We start from the raw sequence: 20,853 nt of genomic DNA on the forward strand, positions 1-20,853 counted from the left end.
CCGTATCATCTTGTGACCCTAGAGTCAGAGCTGCTGTAACTTTGCCTGTCCCTGATAGTGCCTGAAGGCTGTCCTGGCAGCCCAGAAGTGCTCCATTTCATTCTGAAGGGAGGGGAAAAGAAAGTCATATGTAAGATCATTTTTTGCATTTCCAAAGGTCAATTTGATTGACTAAAGGTGTTCTTTCATTTTTAATTCTTTGGTATGTCTGTATGTTTTGAGCTCACTTTGATACGCTATTTGTGAGTGGTAAAGGTTAAATTAAATTAAATTAATATTATTAAATTAAATATCTTGCACACTCTTTTTGAAGTAACAGTGATATTTTTCCCTCCCTTTCCTCTATTTCTTATCTGTTTCACTTCTCTTATCCTCCCATAGGAAACGAGGACTTCATCTGAGAGTATTATTTCTGTACCTGCTTCAAGTACATCAGGTTCCCCAAGCCGTGTGATCTATGTGAGTATTTCATGGTGAAATTCGTTCTGTGGGATGGGGAAAACCCTGTGCTTCCTCCTACAGTTTAGCACATGGTGTGGAAAGCTAGTCTCTCCAAACCGCTGCAGCTGGTGATTCCTCTAAAACGGAATTTACTTTCTCGTGTTTAAAATGTTTGAATACTGCATTTGCCATAACGGAATTGTGGCAGTTTCCTGTTATTTTTTGTGATGTATTTATAGCACTTACATTACCACTAGAGCTGGCTTATGCCAAAGCATGCAAAATACCACAGTGCTTGCTAAAAAGAAAAGTTTAAGTAAACAGTGCAGCCCACAGGTAGATTACAAGCCTAGATTTGAACACAACTTGTCTAAATCGAGCTCTTGAGCCTGCATCGGGTTGCTTATGAAAACACTCGTGTGTGTGATGGCAGGACTCAAGCCTTGACAACTGCCAGTCCCTAACCTCAGAGGACCTTTGATGTGTTTATGGTCTCGGAAGCACTAGCTCTGGAAAGCTCAGAGAGAGAATTTAAAATAACAAGTATGATAAAAGCTTATGCTGAGTATTTTTTTTTTTTCAATACCGGGTGTACCTTGCTTGTCAGAATTGCTGTAGCTAATGTTCAGTGCCAAATTCTCAAGGCTGCTGCCAATAGGTAAAAAGTATCCACGAGTGTAGCATGTTCCATACAAAGATGTCCTGGAGAGCTTCGATATTCCCAGGACTATTCTTTGTCCTGTCCAAGTATCCCTCAGGTAGGCAGGTCATTCTCATCAGATAGGACCGTATGCAGAGGGAATTGCTGGAGATGGGATTGACTGCCAGAGGGGTTATTCTACAAAGACGAAGGGCTTTTATCTACTACACTGAAACAAGCAAAAAAGTGCCTTGAAGCCAAACTTGTCTTTTTTCTTCAAGTAAAAATTATTTCCAACGCAGTATACCCGTTAACTGAGTAAAGCTGAACTAGAAGTTTGGGAACTGCCCCTTATCTAAATGCCCATCAGTTTTGCTGAGTTCTCCTTCCAGTAGAGCTCCGTGCTGGTGGATACCAGCGGTATATTCCCAGTAAAAGAATGTCATTGCCTCAGCTCCTGTGAAGACAATTCATTGTGCTAGGAGCCTGTTATGTAAGTGCTTTCCTTGGCCCGATGGTCTCTATCTCTCCAGCCACACACCACTTTGTTTTTTTAGAAGCATGAGCATTCTTCTAAGACTTATATGTTTTTAGTGACATTTATCTAACTGTTGGATGGTGCTGTTTTTCTTGATGTTTGTGATTACAGCTTTAAATATGCTTCACAGGCTGTTAAAAGTCAAGGACAACCCTCCATTCTTTTTTTCAAAGGATATCATTAAATCAGCACACAACTCTAATGTTTGTTATTGCAATGTACTTTAGAGGCAGCTGGGACTGTGAAAGAATAAAGTTGTCTAGCAAATATGAGTCAATTAAGAAAAAAGATTCCCCAGAAGTGTGCAAGTTCTTCCTGTATCTATCTCATCTCTGACTGCTTAATTGTCAAAGCTGTGAGATTGATTAAATTCTATTTTGGCTTTCATGAACAGGAAAGTAAAAAGAATTAAAAACACGTTATTGGACTTTCTCATTATCAAAATAGTTCTTTGGCTATCTTTTGCATCTGTTTTGTATTACAGGAGTGTTACGACATACAGACATGCTTAAGATTTGTCTGGGGTGCTTTCATGATTGGTTTTACCAAACCTGAATTCATGGTGCCACTGAAAGGCAGGTCCCACCCACACGTGGCCCTGTCCCTCCCCAGCTATGTCGTCCTGTCTCCTCTTTGGTGCTAGTACTAGTGGGTACAGAGGAATGATCAGTCATATTTGAGACCAGATTCAGCTAGAAAATAACCCAGGAAAAAGCTCCAGCCAACCAGAGAGGCAAAAAAAGACCCAGCCATCTGCATGTCTCTAATGCTAATGTAGAAGGCAGAGCAGAGAGGGGAGGTGCACACCGGAGAGCCGCTTTCAGCAGTAGCACGGATTCAGATCATTAAACCCAATGGTGAAACTGTACCTTAACAACTGGTGAGCTCTGTGAAGTATCGTGTTGGACAAAAGAGAATTCAGAGAAAACTGTTAAAGCTTAGGAACCGCGAATCTGTGGTGCTCGTTCTTTCGAAGGCATCAAGTCAGAGCAACGCAATCGTTCTGAACAAAGCACCATCTCATGGGAGACAAGTTCCTGGGTCACGGTTGAGTAGTCAGCTAGGGAAAGATGAAGAAATGTGATTCATACAGGCTGTTTACTAAAGCCGTACTTCTTTTTCTTCTTCTGTTGATCCCAGAATTTGATGTCTGCTTGCACTGAGTGAGAGCATAGGCCAAAGCCCTTTGAAGTTAATGGGCATCTTTTCATTAACTTTAGCGATGGCTGGATTCTATCTAGACTGAAATTTACCCCAGTGCAGACATCCCCTCAGAGTCCTTAAGCATCAATTAAAACCCAGTTAATTTCTAGATTGCACCATTAAATAGGGCTTAAATAAAAGTCCTTCTTTATACTTGGCTAGATTTTATGAAGAGAGAATTAGGAGCTTCTTGCAAAGATGTATCTATCTGGAAGGTTAGGTTCCATAGCTGTGTTGTCATACTAAGAACAGAAATTACGTTCTATTTTTATACGAGATCATATTTGCAATTATACAATTGTAAAATTACATATTCCAAATGAAATAGATATTCTAAACTTAGAGCATGGTTTTAACAGAATCCAAAATACGAGATTACTGAAGAAATGGGTTAAAGCCTCTTAGCTGTAATTTAAACCTTCCCTAGCACATTTGAATTCCACTCACGTATTTGAAAGTAGGTGAAACAAATAAAATAAAAAACGATGTAGGCTGAATGTTTGTGGAATTGAGTGTGTAGAAAGCAACTGTATCTCTAAGTTGTTTTTTCATCCAAGATTGCCTACATTTTGATATTTAAAATGAAAGGAGTTACGTAACTAGTTTTACTCTCGACAGTTCTAAGGAGAGGATCTCAAGTTGCACTTCTACATGGAGAGATAGGCACTAAAATTACCATAATTCACATTTAAATATTCCCAATTCAAACCTTCTTTGGGTTCACTAGAATAATCTCCACAACTCTGGATACCTTAAAAAAGAAATTTTCACAGCCCCCTTGGCCTTCCTTGTAGGTACAATGCTTCCCAAAGTCTTCCTGAAACAGACCTGATGGACAGACTCCTTATCTTTGCCTGATCTGTCCCTGAATCAGAGCTTGTCACTGGCTTCTCAGTAGGGAGGGATTTATTTTCATTAAGGGGCTATTTCATTGCTCTTTAGCTTCTTAAAGTAGCTGCAAGAAAGGTGAGATCTGTAGATCACTGAAGAATCGCATATTTGATTAAAATGCATTTTTTTCAGTAGTTTTGAGGATGAGAATATGTGATGCTTATGGTGGCTTTGTTCCACTTTCTTAGTTAAGAGTAATCTTTCTCCTTTCTGCGTTGCTTATGCTTGCACAAATTCTTACATTGTTTTAGAAAAGGGATAAATGAAAGTTGTCACACTAAATTTCTCCTGTATGATTAACCTAATAGAAAACTTCCCTGGAAAATCTATTGAACTTTTCCTAGCTCATGCAAAGAAAAAAATATAATCACTGTACACATAAATCCTGGATATTTTCAGATTTTTGCACGTGGAAAACATTGTTATAGTTTTATAGCTGATCATACTGAGATTTTCAGAGAATAGTGAGATTCACTCATCATTTTGTTGCCAACAAAGAGCTTATCAGTCTGCAAAGCCTGACCTGGGAATGAGACAATTACGCTGCCCGTCTTTTCACACTCAATGTGGCCAAGTTGTCATATTTACAAGACAGTACGTGCTGGATACAGTTTTGGTGCACATTACCATTATCCTAAGGATAATCTGTGCAAATGTGGCATTTGGTAATTATACTTTTGGAATAAGCGTAGTAAGAGGAGAATGGGGAGTGGCACAGCCCTTTCTCTCTGTTGGCTGTGTGAGTCTCATGAAAGGATTTGAACTTTTCTTAAGTGGCATCTGTGATCTTCCAACTAATCCACCATGGTGCCAATCCATCATCTGCTGGATTTGTGACCCATAATTAAGGGCTACTTAGACGCAGTCAGGAAAGGAGGTGAAGCTGTGGGACACAACTGAATGGCAAAAATTAAAGACCTGACTAATGTTTTCCAGCATCTGGAGAGTTTCTGTTGGAAATACATATTTGATTATTCGTTACTGCTTATGGTAGGGGAACCCTGCACACCGAATGCGCTTTAAAATGAAGGGCATTTTGCCTGAAAGAGACTACAGTATGTGTCCCCCATGTCTCTTTGTGCAGCCAGCAGTAAGCAGGATATAACCAGGGGAACTGGAATGATGCCATGCTGCTCCTTTTGCCAAATGTGAGTGACAAAGAAAAGTAGAAAACACCAGTGTATAAAAGAAAACAGCAGTACTATTTAGCATTGTGTAGTAAATATAAAAGATTTAAATGCACACAAACAGAAAAAGTGGTTTATTATTAGGATGATGACTTTTCTACCTATGCTTACCTGTCCTTTTCTGTTTGCATCCTGATCGTATTCTTTCTTATTCTCACTGCTTTCTTTCCTCCTTTTCTTAGGCAAAGCTTGGAGATGAAATTCTTGACTACAGGGATTTGGCTGCTCTTCCTAAAAATAAAGCCATCTATAACATTGACCGCCCAGATATGATCTCCTATTCTCCATATATCAGTTACTCTTCAGATGACAGGCATAGTTACGGGGAGGTACTGAAACATGGGTATTTTTTTTACTATGAATTTAAGATTTTACGTGCATCATTAAACCTGTTGCTGAACACTGTTAAATATGTGCATAATTACAAAAAAAACAACTAACTTTTATAACTTCAGTTAATTGAATCATGTCATTCATTCATTCATTCACAAGGCCTTCCAAAAAACAAGATGTTCATTTCACTTTTTTAGTTTGTGGAAATTAAAGAATTGCTTTCTGTGATCGTTTTAAAAACAGATGACATGTAATTAAAATATGTTTTTCTATGAGAAGAGTTCTACATGCATGTGGTAGGAAACAGGAGCCATTGCTAATTATAATGCAAAAATCAGAAGCGAAGCCAAATGTCTGTCTTTTTTTTTTTTTTTTTTTTAGTGTACCATGTTATTTTGGTAACACAACAATGGTATCACTTTCCTATGCACAGATTTCTTTCAACCGTCCCTTACTAAAGTTCATCCTCATGTCACGCATCCATTTCAACCTGTTCATATGCAGAGCTAATATTATGCAGTTTGTGCTAATGAAATCTAATATAACATATTCTTACTAATACTAATTCTGTTTTTTTTATGAAGCATATTTGTATATAACTCCTGTCATGCAAGTTAGCTTTTCTTCCCTAATCATATCTACCTTTTGTTTGAATTTCTGATTTCTTTTGTAATTTTAGATATTTATTTACAAACCAAACCTCGTATTAATACTAGGTATACTATCAATATATATAGTCTAGACTGGAAGTCCACATTGTTCTCTATAGGCGTAAGTGAATAGGCAGAAATAAATACTATAAACGATAGCCATACTGTTTATACAGCCCTAGTCCTGCTCTCATTTACACCTTTTACACTTAATTTGCTACTAAAGTCTCAGTACTACTGTCAGGTAAAGTGCAGCATGTATGTTAGATCTTGCAGACTGTCTTCCAAACCCTCTCGGTACAATGCTGAACTACAGTAGCTCTGTTGTATTGCATGCTAAAAGAATTAAGATGGTATCTGGTAAAGGGTTTACATGGTGTTTAGGTGTCTGAATTCAAAAAACCGAAAACTGCTTGCTAGCCTGGAACCTATTGAGTATAAACATTTCCTTTCTATGTCAAAATTTGTGGGTGCTGATAATGTTTGTGGCCCTCCTCAACTGCCTGTTTTCAGCTAGCCTTGGCAGAGGTGCATAGACCAAACAAACTTCTGCTTAGCTCCTGTGAGGATTCAGTCATTGCACCCACTCCAAGGCGGTGGTTAGAAAACCATCACACCCAGCATAAATCTGTGCTGCTGCTGGAGAGAATTTCCCCCTGCCTGCCCTCAGCATCTCCTTGGCCGCTTGCTTCTGCTCCTCTCGTTTGCCAGACCAAGTATCCATGTGACTGTGGTAGGGCTTAGGTTTCTTCTGAACCCCTGGCATGATCCAACTCCATGCCATCACTCAAAAGCTGGACATCCCACAGGCCGGACAACCACCCAATAGTGCGGTGAAACTGCCCATTTTGGTGGCAGCGCAGCCTTCGCTGGGACCCAGCAGTTGTGAACTGTGGGACCTCAGCATCACGCTTTCAGGAGTGGGATAGAAGGTAGTTGGAACTGAGCTCTAAAAAAACCAACCAACCAACCGAAGATATAAAACCACAGCAAAGAGGACTGCCTGTCACCTGCTTAGCTAGTGGGTAGCTTAGTGGTAAGACCAAAACAGGAGGGATTTATTGGCACAACTGGAGTCATCGCCCATTTCAGTAAACATATAACTTAACAGAAGATAAAAGGGACCACATCGTGAATGGGAGCCTTTTCCCATCGGGTTGTAGGAGGCACCTACAGTGTTTGTACCACCAGTTTAATACTGTCTTAGATAAGTCTGTGCTGATGTAGACATTTGTGTCAGCAAGACCTCAGCGATATCTTAAAAAATAAAAAAGTGGGGTCCAGTCATCTTATTCTAGGTACCTAAAGCAGGAGGGGATGTTGGGCTGTGCTTGCAATCCAATGTGCACATTTTCATGATGCTCCAGATATTGATATCCTTGACATTGCCAGGGGAAAAAAAAAATCATAGAATAGTTAGAAGGGACCTATAAGGATCATTGAGTCCCTGCTCACAGGACTACCTAAAACTAAACCATATAACTAAGAGCGTTGTCCAGGTGCTTCTTGAAGTCTGACAGGCTTGGTACCATGACCACTTCCCTGGGGAGCCCATACCAGGGACCAACCACCCTCTTGGTAAAGAACCTTTTCCTAATGTCCAATCTGAACTTCCACTGATGCAGCTTCATTCCATTTCCTTGTGTCCTATCACTGGTCACCAGAGAGAGGAGATCAGCACCTCCCCCTCTGCTGCCCACCTTGAGGAAGTTGTAGGCTGTGATGAGGGTGCCCTTGAGCCTTCTCCAAGCTGAACAAACCAAGCGACCTTAGTTGCTCCTAGTAACTCTTGCCCTTGAGGCCTTTCGGCATCTTGGTCGCCCTCCTCTGGACACACTGTAATAGTTTGATGTCCTTATGTTGAGGTGCCCAAAGCTGCACGCAGTACTCAAGGTGGGGCTGCACCAGCGTAGACTGGGACAATCACCTCCCTCGACCAGCTGGCTATGCTGTGCTTGATGCACCCCAGGACACGGCTCGCCCTTTGGGCTGCCAGAGCACACTGTTGACTCATATTCAACTTGACATCAACCCACCCCCCCAGATCTCTTTCCGCAGGGCTGCTCTCCAGCCTCTTGTCCCCCAGTTTGTTCATATTTATATCCTGTCTTCCAAATTTCAGCATCCTGGCTACACCTGCACCTGCAATATTTTCAGGGGATTTCTGCTCAACTAACCAGGTTTAGCCTTTAGATTTGAAAGGAAAATGAATGAACAGGAAATTTTCAAATTACAGCCACCTCTGAGCAGCGAAGTTCTAGTCCAGATTTTGGAACTGCTTCAATGCAGATTGGGGTTTTGCCCCTAATTAGGGCTTGTGTCTCGTCTCAGGCAGTTGCTTTAAATGAGAGTTTCTCTACTGGCAGCACTCTCTGTGGTACATTACTGGCCTCACCAGACTCCAGGATTTTGTAGTAAAGAAATCAACAAAAGCTTTATATGAAATTATTTATATCTTATTCCTTACATACTACTTTAAAAACAAATAAAAAGAAAAATTGCCCTAACTCAATTGACAGGTGTTTTTCATAACTGTATCGCGTTATACATGGATATTGATATTTTTAGAGTAGTTCTCACAAGTAACATCATGCATGAATTTGTATCACTAATTTGTTGTGTGTTGCTGTTTACAGTCACCTCAGTTGCTCTCTCCAACACCTACTGAGGTAATCCCCAATGCCTTTGTACTCCTGTTCTGACCCATTTTGTGATGCATAAACCTGGTCATATTGATAACCAGCAGTGTCTGAAATGCGGGGTTTGCCTCCTGCCTCTACAGCGCATGGGGTTTTGTAATTTCTGTTTTTCACAGTGTTACTGGTGTTGAATACGCGCTCTGCTTCTGGATTGTCATCTGTATGCATCTATCTCCACTGTCATCCATGTTTCCGCTTTCCAAAATAAAGGTCGTATTGTGGTCACTTCTTCAAGCTCTATTAAATAAATTACATTGGGAAGTATGATTTATGTTTACATTTAAAGCTGCCAGCATGAGTTGACTTAAATTAATGCTTGACATAGCTTTCTCTTTTTTTTCTTTTTATTTTTTTTATTTCACAAATAGTTAAACTACTCATACTATTTGTGCACACATACTGTTAAATCATTTGCACATACCTGAACTTCTAGGTACACTTCTGTGTATTTTGATGTGCGTTAATGATCAAAGCCAGTCATTGTTTCAAGAAACATCACCTTGGAAGCAGTGAAAGCATTTCACACAGCTTGCCAGATAAAATTACTCAATTACATATCACAGGCCTGGCTAATTTCTCCATTATCCCATTTTATGTTGAGAGAACTGTATTATAAAATTTTGGTAGTAGCGGGGAATTGCAAATTTTCATTGAGGATTGTAAATCACAAACTGTCACTATGAGCATTGGTTAAACGGAGAAGTTAACCAATAGAAATGTAATTTAATTGACAGTTTAAAAATTAAAATGTGCTTTATTTAATATTGGATTTCAAGAACTTGATTGACTGTTCCTTACAGAGACACAAAGTACTCAAAAGGTAAGGTGTGAAATAATCAATGTGAAATCTTGGTGTTTCAGATGATTATAATAATTCCCTTTAAATTAGCTACCAGTTAGCAAACAGTCATACTATTAGATTCCAGAAGTGATACTGGTTGGTGCTGCCGTGTTTTGTGTTATGTCAGTTCTCCAGATTATCTGGCTTTGCCATGCTTGCTGTCTTTCTCGAAAGTCTATGATCAGGTGCTCAGGCATCATCATCTGCAAACTTGGGACCACTTTTGTTGCAGGGATTTTTATTAGAGGAAAATTCCACTGTGTCGTACAATTGGACACATCATAGGCCATTAGTTAACATCGTATGGTATTTAAATATTATTGCAGGACTTTCTAGACATTGCTATACTGCTTTTACCTCTCTTTGCAAGGGTTAAAAATGGGTATTAAATAGCATAGCTACTTCAGGAGGGAAACATCTCAAACTGGGTTGGTTGGTGGCAGAATGCCTACAGAACGCTGCATGCTTGGGAAGGCATTAGTTGCTCTCCCTTTTTTGTATAATTTCTTCTGAAATGGATATTAAAGCAGTAATGCTACTTACCACTATACAAAACTGATTTTCCATTTTTTAAAATGCAGCCTGGGGTGAGGTGGAAAGGATGGAGCACACTTGAGCCAGATGGGAGAACATTGTACATCTCCGTAGAGTCAAGGATAATTCCAGGGAAGCCAAATGGGAAACTGCACTCATCTAAAGATGAATGGATGGATATAATTAAGTTGTCCTGATAGGAATCTGGGAGATGATGATGGGGATAAGTAGGATCTCCTGTGTGTTTAGATGATGGCCCAGGATTCATGACAAGTGACTAACACCTGTTACAGTATAGCATATTTTCACTCACTCCTACTGGAATAGGAGAGGGGAACCATTTTTTGTAGTATGACTTTCCATAAGGGAGTATCTGCAGGTTACCTTGATTTGTTCTAATTGAAGTTAACTCGAGCCAATTCTTGTTTGTCTTAAAAGAAACAAGAAATTTGAATTTGCTTTTATAGCTAGTTTACAAAAAGTCATTTCCAGATCTAATTCCCTTAGTAATGCTTTTACTGTTAAGAAGACACTACACACAAATTGCAATTGTAATTGAACTAGCTATAGAGAGTGTTATAGTTTTAAGTAGTTGAAGCAAAGGTTTTAGTGGGAAAAGGGTTGTATGACTTGCTCTGCACAATGCTGCGGCATTCACGCTAATGCTATTTATGAATGTTTATGTCAGCTAGTAACGACCATGTTTTATATGGTACGCTGGGCAATTTGTACAGCTGATATAGTTGTTTCTGTGATGTAATGAAGTCAAAAATACTGGTTTTTCTCTTGCCTGTAACCATTATGCATCCATTCATACGGGTACAAAGTGACCATAGTACTATTGTGCTAATCTGATCTCATCGTTCACCCACCCATGGATGTTCAGGGTATTATACTGTCCTGAAAAAACACTTCTACAGTGTTATATTCTTTTCCAATTTTATTGTCATTTTAAATTCATGTATGTGCCGACTTCCCTGGAAACATGACCGTTCTCTGATACTTGGCAGAGCTCCTTTGGTCACATTGTGGTGGAGGTGCTTACGGCTCAAAGCCGCCTCATTTCATTGGGATTGCATGGAGCGTTACGACAGCAACGATGCCCACCTACATGGCACAGAAGTGTGCAAAATGGCATATTCTGCTTGTTTCAGAAGTGATTTCTCTTCCCTAATGACATATATTTCCTCTCTTCCTCTTAGGGTGACCAAGATGACAGATCTTTCAAGCAGTACAGGACGTCAAGTCCTAGCTCTGCTGGCTCGCTGGGCTATGGTCGCTACACTCCAACGTCCCATTCTCCTCAACATTACAGCAGACCAGGTAATTGAAAAGCAGCCTTATTTATTCTCTAGGTTTTTCCACTACTTTGTCTTATGTTGTAAGCAGGGTAGAGTCCGGTAGGCAGGGGTTTCAGGTGGAGTAACAGTTCATTGCAGTGATTTATTTACTGTGAACAGAGTCCCGTGGGGAGAAGGGAAACAAGTGCTTCAGGAATGAGCGTCAAAGAAAACGAAAACAGGCGTCTAGAAAGATTGATTTGCTGTACCTATATACAGAAGGTAGAACAGTTTAAAGGACTTGATCCTGGTCCCATCGTGCCTGAAGCTACACGTTCAATCCACAGCTCTTTCACGGTGCAGCACGGTAGCAGTGAATGCCCACAAAGCCAAGAAGGTGACTGAGTGGCTTCATACCCCTTCTTGTGCTGCAGGGTTATGGTCCGTGTCTCCTCTCCACAGTGCGAGAGCTGGAGGATTGACTAGTGGTTCTAATGGCTGGATTTTGAAGACCCAGTTGCTTTAGTTGACAAGCTTACAGCAATGTTTATTGCAGCTTTGGGCTGCAGTGGCAGCTGGGTTGGTGTTCTTGTGGCACAGAGAGCAGGGATGACCCCTTTAATCTTTGCATGGGGGCCCCATACAAAGGCCCATTTGTATTTGGGCGTAGTACAGAGTGTTATCCTTAGAAATAATCAACTAAATTGTTCAAAACTCATGCTAATTTTTCTCCACTCCATCGTTTGGGTGGAAAACATGTAGCATTTGTATTATCCTCTTGGTGTCGTTTCATTTCATTGGGGATACATTATAATTATAAACTAGTTTGGAAAATTAGGAATTCTTAATCTTTCCAGTGGAAATGAAAACTTTATGGGTAACACAAATATTTTTAATAGGAATTGAGTATTTGTACTACGTAAAGTCTTTGATGAAGTGGAAATGAGGTGGAGTATCAAAGATCTATTAAAAAGAGGAAAGATTAGTTTCTGCTGAAGGTCTGGCAGCTGCATACTGTTACAGCAAGGAGGAGAGTTGAAAGAAATTCCAAATTAATTCTAATGTTTTACAGCTTCATTGAAAATTTAGGAGATAGTTATCATAATTGCCACTTTTAATAATTGCTGTTAGTCCTCCGAAATGTGTTATCAGGACTTTATTACAACAAAGTAAACAAAGATGACGACGAGAACATTTTTCAAAGTATTCAATCACATGTCTAACTTTCAGAGCTCAAATAACTGCAGGATGTTTCTTCAAAGCTTAAATTAGTCATGTTCTTGAGTGCCCTGGTACGTTGTGTGGACTAAATCCTACCAGTGTGCACCGACAGCAGTGAGAACTGGACCCACTCTCAGCACAGTTCTCAGCAGAGACAAGGCTCTCCCCGTTTCATTTCATTAGATCCATTATGAGCATATATCATTCCCTCTTGCAGCTTTTGAATATGCAGATTTTCCCCTGAGTGCCGCTGTGGTTTTTGTGGTGCCTTTTCTGGAATATTTTCTGATGCATTACATTATCATCATTTTATATGATACTCTTTCTGTCTGCAGAAAGCCCGTGCCTCTTGGCCAACCGCATAGTATGGCCACTATGATGTTTTTAGCAATAACCACAAGTCTCAGATATAAACTATATTTTCTAAGCATCAGGAGGAAAATGTTCCTGAAAAAAAAAAAAAAAGGATGGCAATGTAATTTGTGGCTTTCAGTAAGTGAACTAAATAGTTTATTTTCACTTACTCTCTGTTGCCCCCAGCTGGTACTCAGAGTCTTGGTACCAGTAGCTGCATCTCCCTGCCCCAACACCCAAGCCCTACATCTACATTCAGACATCATTACATCCCTTTCTTCAAAGGTAAGGTCCAGGAATGCAAAACTGTGGTGTGATACTGTAGACTCATTCAGATGTGTTTCACTTTTATGTCTGTGCAAGCATGGCTTCCACTTGGATAAAATTTGTCTTAATTTTGTGCAAGTGCTTTCTTGATGTACTGTGTAAGATTGAAGAACTGAGTGGGTATGGGTTGTTTTATTTTTGCTTTTCTTCAGTGAGTGTTAAGTGTTTTTCAAAGGGGTGGAGGGAAAGAACTGGATTTTCTAATGGAAATGAGGGAGGGAAATAATTTAAAAGTCTGTTTGTTCTAAAATATAGTGTTTACCCTATTTTGGTGATGCTAAACAAATATAATAAGCTTACATGTTGGATCCAACATTGGATGATCAGTTATCTAACCTTCTAAACTACATTTAGGGATTTTTCATATTATTTGTAGCATTACCAAAAATTATGCCAGATAAGCTGGTTAAATCAATATACCTGCACTGATTAGTAAATAAGGTTATAAAACAGAGTAACTGAGTCTAGTCTCCTTGCCATTGAATTTTTTTTTTCAGTGAATATTAACTTTTAATGACCTCCATGCTGCAGATGTGAGACAGTAACAAGAAATGCCAAGAATTTTTGAGGCAAAGGCTATTTTTTTTAGCTAGTGAGTTAAATGTCAAAGAGAAGACATTCAGCTACCACGTGTGTCTTCCCCTGAGTCTGTCCTCTCTAGTAACAATAAAAGTGGGGAGGAGACATGAATGATGAATGACAAACATTTTCAGTGCCTGTTCCTTCACTCTCGTGTACTGTTTGATTTAATAAAGCAAAACTGTTCTTCTTGCCTTCATAACCATTACAGAAAAGGAAGTGACCCTCTGCAGGAACCACACTTGCAAACTCAAATGAATAGCAGGGGCTCATCACCTTTAGAAAAATAACTCCTGCATCTTCATCCAGAAGCAGTTCTGTCCAAAGTCAGCTGAATTTCACTGATATAAGCAGGAACAGAATCAGGCTCGAGTCTCCCAAATGCGATCCCCGAGAGAAAATTTTGGAAGAAAAAGCTGAGGAGATTAAACTGATCGTTGCCATTTTAAAGCTTAACTGCGAAACTCTTTCCCACACCCACAAAGCCCTCACCCCATCCCAGACGCTTCTTGGAAGGCCGGCACACGCCCTGATGTTCCCTGAGGCACTGCGTGAACAGTTCTTTGATCCGTCCTCTAAATTTGCACGATATCATGCAACCTGATGTACTGAGTGAGAAAAACCTCTTTAGTGTGCTGCCGGTGCACGATTTCACTGTGTGGAAAGCTCTTATTCGAAAGCCCGCCCGGGGTTGCTTAGCAGCACTCCCGTTAAAATGAGTTCCTGTTCAGCGCTGCCTGCTGTTGCTCAGAGCGGCGGCAGTTACTTTGTGCTGCTGTTTGGAGGCGGAAATCCTCAAGTGGCACCTCCTTGCCCCCAAGCAATTATTAGTAGCGGGATCAAAATTATAATGTTTTGCAATTCCGCAGCAGCTTTTTATCGAGGAGGTAAAACGTTTGGCAGGCAGTAGCTTACGGTGCCTCGCAGCGCTCCTGTGAGGCGGGCAAGCCTGTTTGTACTTTCCCTGTGTAGGTAATCCTGAGCCCTGCCGAGGTTGTATAGGTTCTCCACTGGGTTTACAACTGAGTTAACGCCTCGGTCCGAAAGGAGTCAGAAGATTTCCCCCCATCCTCTTCAAGTTCTCCGAATTCTTTTCTCTTGAGTTGCAGACCGGATTTTTTCCTTATCTTGAGAAGCCTTTTGAGGGCGTCAATGTGCTATTTTTTTTTCTCTTCAAAGTGGTTAGTGTGGGAAGAGTAGGGTTGTAGAAATAGTTGCTTTGTATCCAGACCGACGTTTATGTTGCCACTTCAGTTTTAAAAAAAAGTTAAATCACGCTCTTTTAAAAAAAATTGGTTAAATCCAAAAATAATACACTGCTTAATAATACTAGAAGTAATCTCTGTAAAAACAGCACTCCACAATCATCATAAAAAATATTTCTGCAAGCTTCCAGGAGACACAAATGTTACTAGCCCAGGGAAATGAAAACAGGCAGGATCTTCCTTTTGACTTCACTGAGTTTGCGTCATATTCTCTCTGAGAATTACATGGTTCATCATTTTTCCAGCAAAAAAATATGATCGCTGAGTTCCCATTCTTTTTCCAGTATACTGTAGTCTAGCTCCCGTGAAGTGTAATGGGATGAGCCATTCTTTATCTTACAGACAAATGATTTCATTGTGCTCTTTTAAGGATTTTTGTCTTCAAAACATCTTCGAAATAAATCCTGTGGCAGCCTTGCTTCAGGAAGGCTTCACGGTTCGTGCCCTTGCGAATCCCAGGCTGTGATATTCCAAGTACTGACGCTTGGTGTGACTCTTCCTCTTGAGGTGATGAAGTCAGTGAGTGTACAAGCTGTGCTGAGCCCTACTGAAAAAATGCTTACTTAAAATGTGGTGGAAAGCATCTTGCCTTTCTAGTGCAGGAGCACAGCTTCCAAAGCCCATTCAATTTGACTTTGAAAGCTTGAAAAGAATTAGTCATCAAACTTCAAAAAACTTTGTCTAGCTTAATGCACCATGTGCAGAGATGTTAAAGGATCCAGTTTCGGGAGTTGGCTCTGTCATCCCCCTTGTTAGGCCAGTGTTTGTTGTCCAGTCCCGAACTTAGACAGCTTTTACTGTAACTTGTTATCAAATCTCCCATCTTCCCAGATAAGATAAAAGCTGACTAGGAAGGAGGTATAAAAAATATGATACTTTTCCTGACAATCCCTTGAAAAGGGAGCTCGGCCTGAGCTCTGGTCAGTTGGCGCCATGCACACAAGGTTAAAAGAGCAGCCTACCCTGTCAGCAGCCAAAAGACACAAGGAAGTTTTTGTGGTTGACACTCAAGTTCAAAGTAAACCTTTCCAGATTCTTTCCAAGTTAAACAAAGTCCAGGGAAGGGATTCATGATTCTGGTTTTTCGCTCTGTGCTGACCAGTAGAGCAGATCACAGCCTGCAGCTCCTTGTGGCAGAAGACAAAACCAGAAGATTGAAAAATATCTCTCGGGTAGTTTTATTTTCTCTGAGACCTTATTTGAAGTTCTTCAATGTATACCGTGCAAACCTTGAAAGAGACACATTCTTGGCAAAGTCTCATTTTAGAGATTTTCTAAAAATTAGATTAAATGACTGTCTGGAGTTCCTACACATGAACTTTCTACATGGGTCTTCAGTTTGCTTTGTTATTAAATACTTATTTTGTATGCAAAATGTGAAATACAACTGCTCTTCTGTGTTTGTCCAAATCGATGGCAGAGTTATAAATATAATTCCAATGGGCATCAGCTTGTACGAGTGGGCTGCAAGAAGAACCTTTTTCCCTCATTTCATCCTTCATTCTTCCCTTTCGAGCAAGTTAGAGTTGATGGCTTTGCAAACTGCTCCACCCAGGTGATCCTTGCATTGAGCAGTTTGCGGGTTTGCTGTCCCCTGGTACTTGTGCTTGCATCCTTTCCTCTTACCAGTTTATTCCTCTTAATCAATGCTTCCTCCTGATTCCCCACTGACCCTGCCCTATCCCTAAAGAATGAATCTCTCTGTGTGTACAATGCCAGCACTTTGGGGTCACTGCTCAATGAAGTAATTAGTCATGCAAGTCATACATGAATGTGAGGTTTTAATAATACACTAATTTTAAGTAAATGAGAAATTGATAGACTGTGAAAATCACTTGACAACTTTCCTTTTCTTTTTAAATTAAAAAATTCCCGTAGCAACGTCACTTTAGGATGAAGATTTCTAAGGTTATTGGACCTTACTTGAATGTCTAGCCCTGCTCTTTGCATTCAAAGTTGGAGTGACATTGAGGCCTCTTTCTTCCACTTTAGTAGGGATTGCCAAGCATCTGGGCAGCAGGCAGCAAAGAAAGAGGGAAGTAACAAATGTGCAGTGAAAACCTGTCACCGCTTCTTCCCTTCCAAGACCAAAGCAGGGATCAAGAAATTGAATAACGGTCTGGTTCCTTGTCTGAGGACAACTTGACTGCAAGCTGGTGGTGATGCACCAGATTTTTAGTCACGCGAAAGTCCTTCCCTTACCGTTTGGAACTACCATAGTCTACGAGCATGTGCAGTTGTAATTTCACTTTCTCAACTGCTCTTTCTCAATGAGAAATCACTGTTATTGAGTACACAGTGGTAATGGCAGAATAGTTTTTGAGTTTTAGTTTTTCATCAACTATGAAAATAACAGCCACAAAATTTAAAATGGGTTAGTTAGTGACTCAGCGTGAGATACACAGCACGCTCCTCTGACCTCGTCTGGCCTGCTTTTCCTCCCGTCAAACTCAGTGCCACTATCCAGTTGACTTCAGTGGTGCATGTCAAGGCTGGCTTTGCTGACAGACCGATGACCACGCGTCCACTGCTTGTTAACAGAGGCAAGGGTTCAGCAGAGACCACCTCCATGGGCATGGCCTAGACGGTAATGGTAATCCAGTAGTTTTACGGTTATAAAACTTCTTCTCCCTGAAGGCAGGACTCCGTTACAGATCTAGTGCTCTGAGCTGCTGCGCTTTCTTTACCCCCAAAAACTTGCTGTAATTTCATCGTTACTAGCCATTAAATTTGTGCTCTATCCACACTAAAACAATAACAGCGAATTAACAACCATTTTATGTTAGAATAAATGTCATGTTTGGCTTCCAGTTGCTTAACAGTGCTGTAAATTATATGGATTTTACAAGTCCCAAAAAAGTAGAGCTTTACTTTTTTGTTTGCCAAGCAGCACTATAATGCCATAGAGTGTGCTTCGGGGAAATTAGCTAAGAGGCAATGAATGGCACCTACTGAGCATTTGACTAAACAAGTGAGAAGATGAACACGGATCAGTCCTATGTATATCTTGAAATTTGGTGAAGTGACTATGGCATTATAGATCCATGACTTGATAATCCAACCTTGTTTGCATAAATATGCCGTGGCATGATACCTGTGGGAAAAGTTTGCAATTAAGAACCAAATTTCAACATCTGTTTTTGTCACTGATGTATGCAGGAATATTTGACTTAACCATAACATCTGTTTTTTGGCCTAGTCCTGCTTTGAGATAATTTAAACACTACTGAATGATTTCATTACTGGTTTCAGGGGCAGACTATGAGCCATAGCATTAAGCTTTTCAAAAACTTGGTTGATAGATTATTCAGTTAAGGTTATGCAAAACACATTACAAGATTGTGGATGTTCTTATCCTTTTATTTTCTTCGTTCAAGTGTTGTTAAAAGAGGAGCTTTAGTTTAAAAGTGGGGCAGTTTAGTCTGATGTTATATATCAGATAGTCGTTACTGATGAGATGTTTGGAGACTGAGCCAATACATTGTGCTGAAAAATAATGGGTTTTACAAAAACCATATATTTAAAACTGTTGGATTAACAAGTCATTCTGAACAAGCTTCTATGCTTGAAATACTCTACTTTGCTTTCCATTTTTTCTTTTATCTGCTTTCTTTGCTCTTCCCCTTGGAGGCAGTGAAAGTGGTCGGAGCACTCCAAGCTTATCCATGTACTCAGACAGCAAATCTTCACCCTCTGTCTATCAGCAGGCTCCTAGGCATTTCCATATTCCAGGTAGGCATTCACTGCTTAGCTTTTGATCTTCAATTGCTGGCATCTGTTTATTCTCTTCTGAATGTAATTTTTTTTTTTTGCATTGATTTGTGAACTTCAAACTGCAAGAAAAGAAAATGTCTGACTTAGCTGTTAAATTTGGTCTCAGAAATAAAGGAGTTAGAGAGCTGTGTGCTTATGTATATAAAAAAAAAAAATGCGTTAGAGGAGGCAGACGGTGACCAATGTTATTAAGTCTACAAAGATATAATTAATTATAGTGCCATGGCTGCATAGGTCAGTTGAATTTGTGTGCAGGAGGGAAGGCTGAAGGGGTTTTTGTTTTTTTACTTACCCATCTACTCTCTAAATTAAAGAGGCATTTTAGCATAGACTTTAAGTAGCTGGAAGACTTTAGACCTCCAAGAGGCTCACTGTGGTTGTGTCTTTGCATGTGTACTATACCGTTTATAAGTTCACATTCAGTCAGCAAGCACAACTTATGTCCACACTGTTTAGCTTTTTGACTGATAAACACATCTTCCACCTCAGTGGAATAGTTTGTTTGTTTCTGTTTAGCTTCTGGGGTTAACTTTTCTGGAAACACACTGTAATTAGGAATTGTATCTGCTCAGTCTGTAGTGCTAAGTTGTCTGTATAACATGATATGGGAACCCTCGACTGTGTCTCTGGGGGCTTTCAAAATATTCCTGGAAGGTCAGGATAACTATACAATTCAAAATATAGACAAACTATAGAATTTCCTATAAGAATATTGGGCATTTCCAGTATAAGCATCTATATCTGACCATGTACACTTTCTTCATAATTAATGGAGAACGTCCCTTTTCAAGTGTGACTGTTGTTGTCTGTTGTACCTCTATATGGATTTTATTTTAAGTAGTAACAAGTGTAGCCAGTTTCTCTTTGTTGTCTATGAAGTATACTTTGGTAGTGCAGATGTAACCATCTACGTTTCAGCAAATGGGTGTCGTTCAAGGTGTCTTAAAGCATTTTGAGGGACTTAACGGGGATTATGCTGCATAGGTAGGTATAGCCAATGTTTTAAATATATAAAGATGTTGGTAAGGCTTCATTCTCTTCTAATAAATAGTGAATGACAAACCACGGAATGAATGCGTAGTCTTTGCTGAAGTGTTTGCATTTTTAGTGGTGTTGAGAGGGGACAAGAGCAGCATCGTCTGAACTGCTTGCTTACTCGTTTATTCTTTCCTTTCTCTTTCCTTTTCCTCAGACACTGGCGTAAAAGATAACATCTATAGGAAACCTCCTATCTACAAACAGCATGGTACAGTCTGCTTTTCTCTGTTGCAGTTTTCTCTACATGTCTTTGTAAAGAAATGCACATTGACTTATGAATGAGTTTGCTCTAGTCTTTGCATGTCATTATGTCCCCACTATCTCAAATAGAAAAGGAAAAAAAGGAGTGTGAAAATTAAATAGCATTTTGTATAAGATGATATCAAAGGGTTCAGTAAGTTCTCTAAAACCAGGATAATGATATTTTGATTTGTCTTGGTAATTCAGAGCTGATAGTAACTTCAAAGCAGTTTTCTTATCTATGAAATGATATAAAACATGTAAATGTAGGAGGTTGCTCTTCTCTTTTCAGACCATATCTTGGGGTTTTTGTAGATAGTTCTGACTTCCGTATTGCTGGGGAAATAAATGTTCATTGATAAATGGTGTATATGAAGTATCTACTTTTCATCTGCAAGTTCTTCAAGATGTAAAGTATCAGTAACAAATGTAATCATGCTGTGGCAGTGAGGAACAACTTCAGTAGCTGACAACATTGGCAAGATATGATTGGAAAATCTTTGGTAAACCCAGCAACGAAATTGCTGTCTGAGTTTCTAAACTTCTTTTATACCACTGAGAATCTGACTGAAGACTCTAGTAAATACAAAAAATAGAAATATAAAATTTGCATTATTCTTTATTATTTTTGCTGTGTCTTTCACTGATTAATGTCATTGGAATTTCCATGTTGGTGTCAGTTCCTACTGTGTTCTCAATGATGTTTGACAATTATCTTAGTTTATGATACAGGCTTAGTAATATAGAATTCATTTTTCTAAACTGAATCGTATTATGAATCTTTAAAGCAAATATGTATGGATCCTGCTGCAGTAGGG

The 20,853-nt window shown here is 39.7% G+C and overlaps 1 protein-coding gene across 1 annotated transcript in view; it reads left to right on the top strand.

Moving 5' to 3' along the window:
• Positions 1-20,853, top strand: part of ABLIM2 (actin binding LIM protein family member 2) — a 117,620-nt gene that overhangs the window by 66,701 nt on the left and 30,066 nt on the right. The window contains exons 9-14 of the mRNA XM_082482280.1: positions 382-459; positions 5,083-5,229; positions 11,160-11,280; positions 12,999-13,097; positions 18,614-18,715; positions 19,950-20,003. Of these exons, the coding sequence (XP_082338406.1) occupies positions 382-459; positions 5,083-5,229; positions 11,160-11,280; positions 12,999-13,097; positions 18,614-18,715; positions 19,950-20,003 (601 nt within the window). The remainder of the gene's footprint in view (positions 1-381; positions 460-5,082; positions 5,230-11,159; positions 11,281-12,998; positions 13,098-18,613; positions 18,716-19,949; positions 20,004-20,853) is intronic.

The sequence above is a fragment of the Vanellus vanellus genome (assembly GCF_965231255.1).
Source record: "Vanellus vanellus genome assembly, chromosome: 4".
In the NCBI taxonomy this organism is placed as follows: Eukaryota; Metazoa; Chordata; class Aves; order Charadriiformes; family Charadriidae; genus Vanellus; species Vanellus vanellus.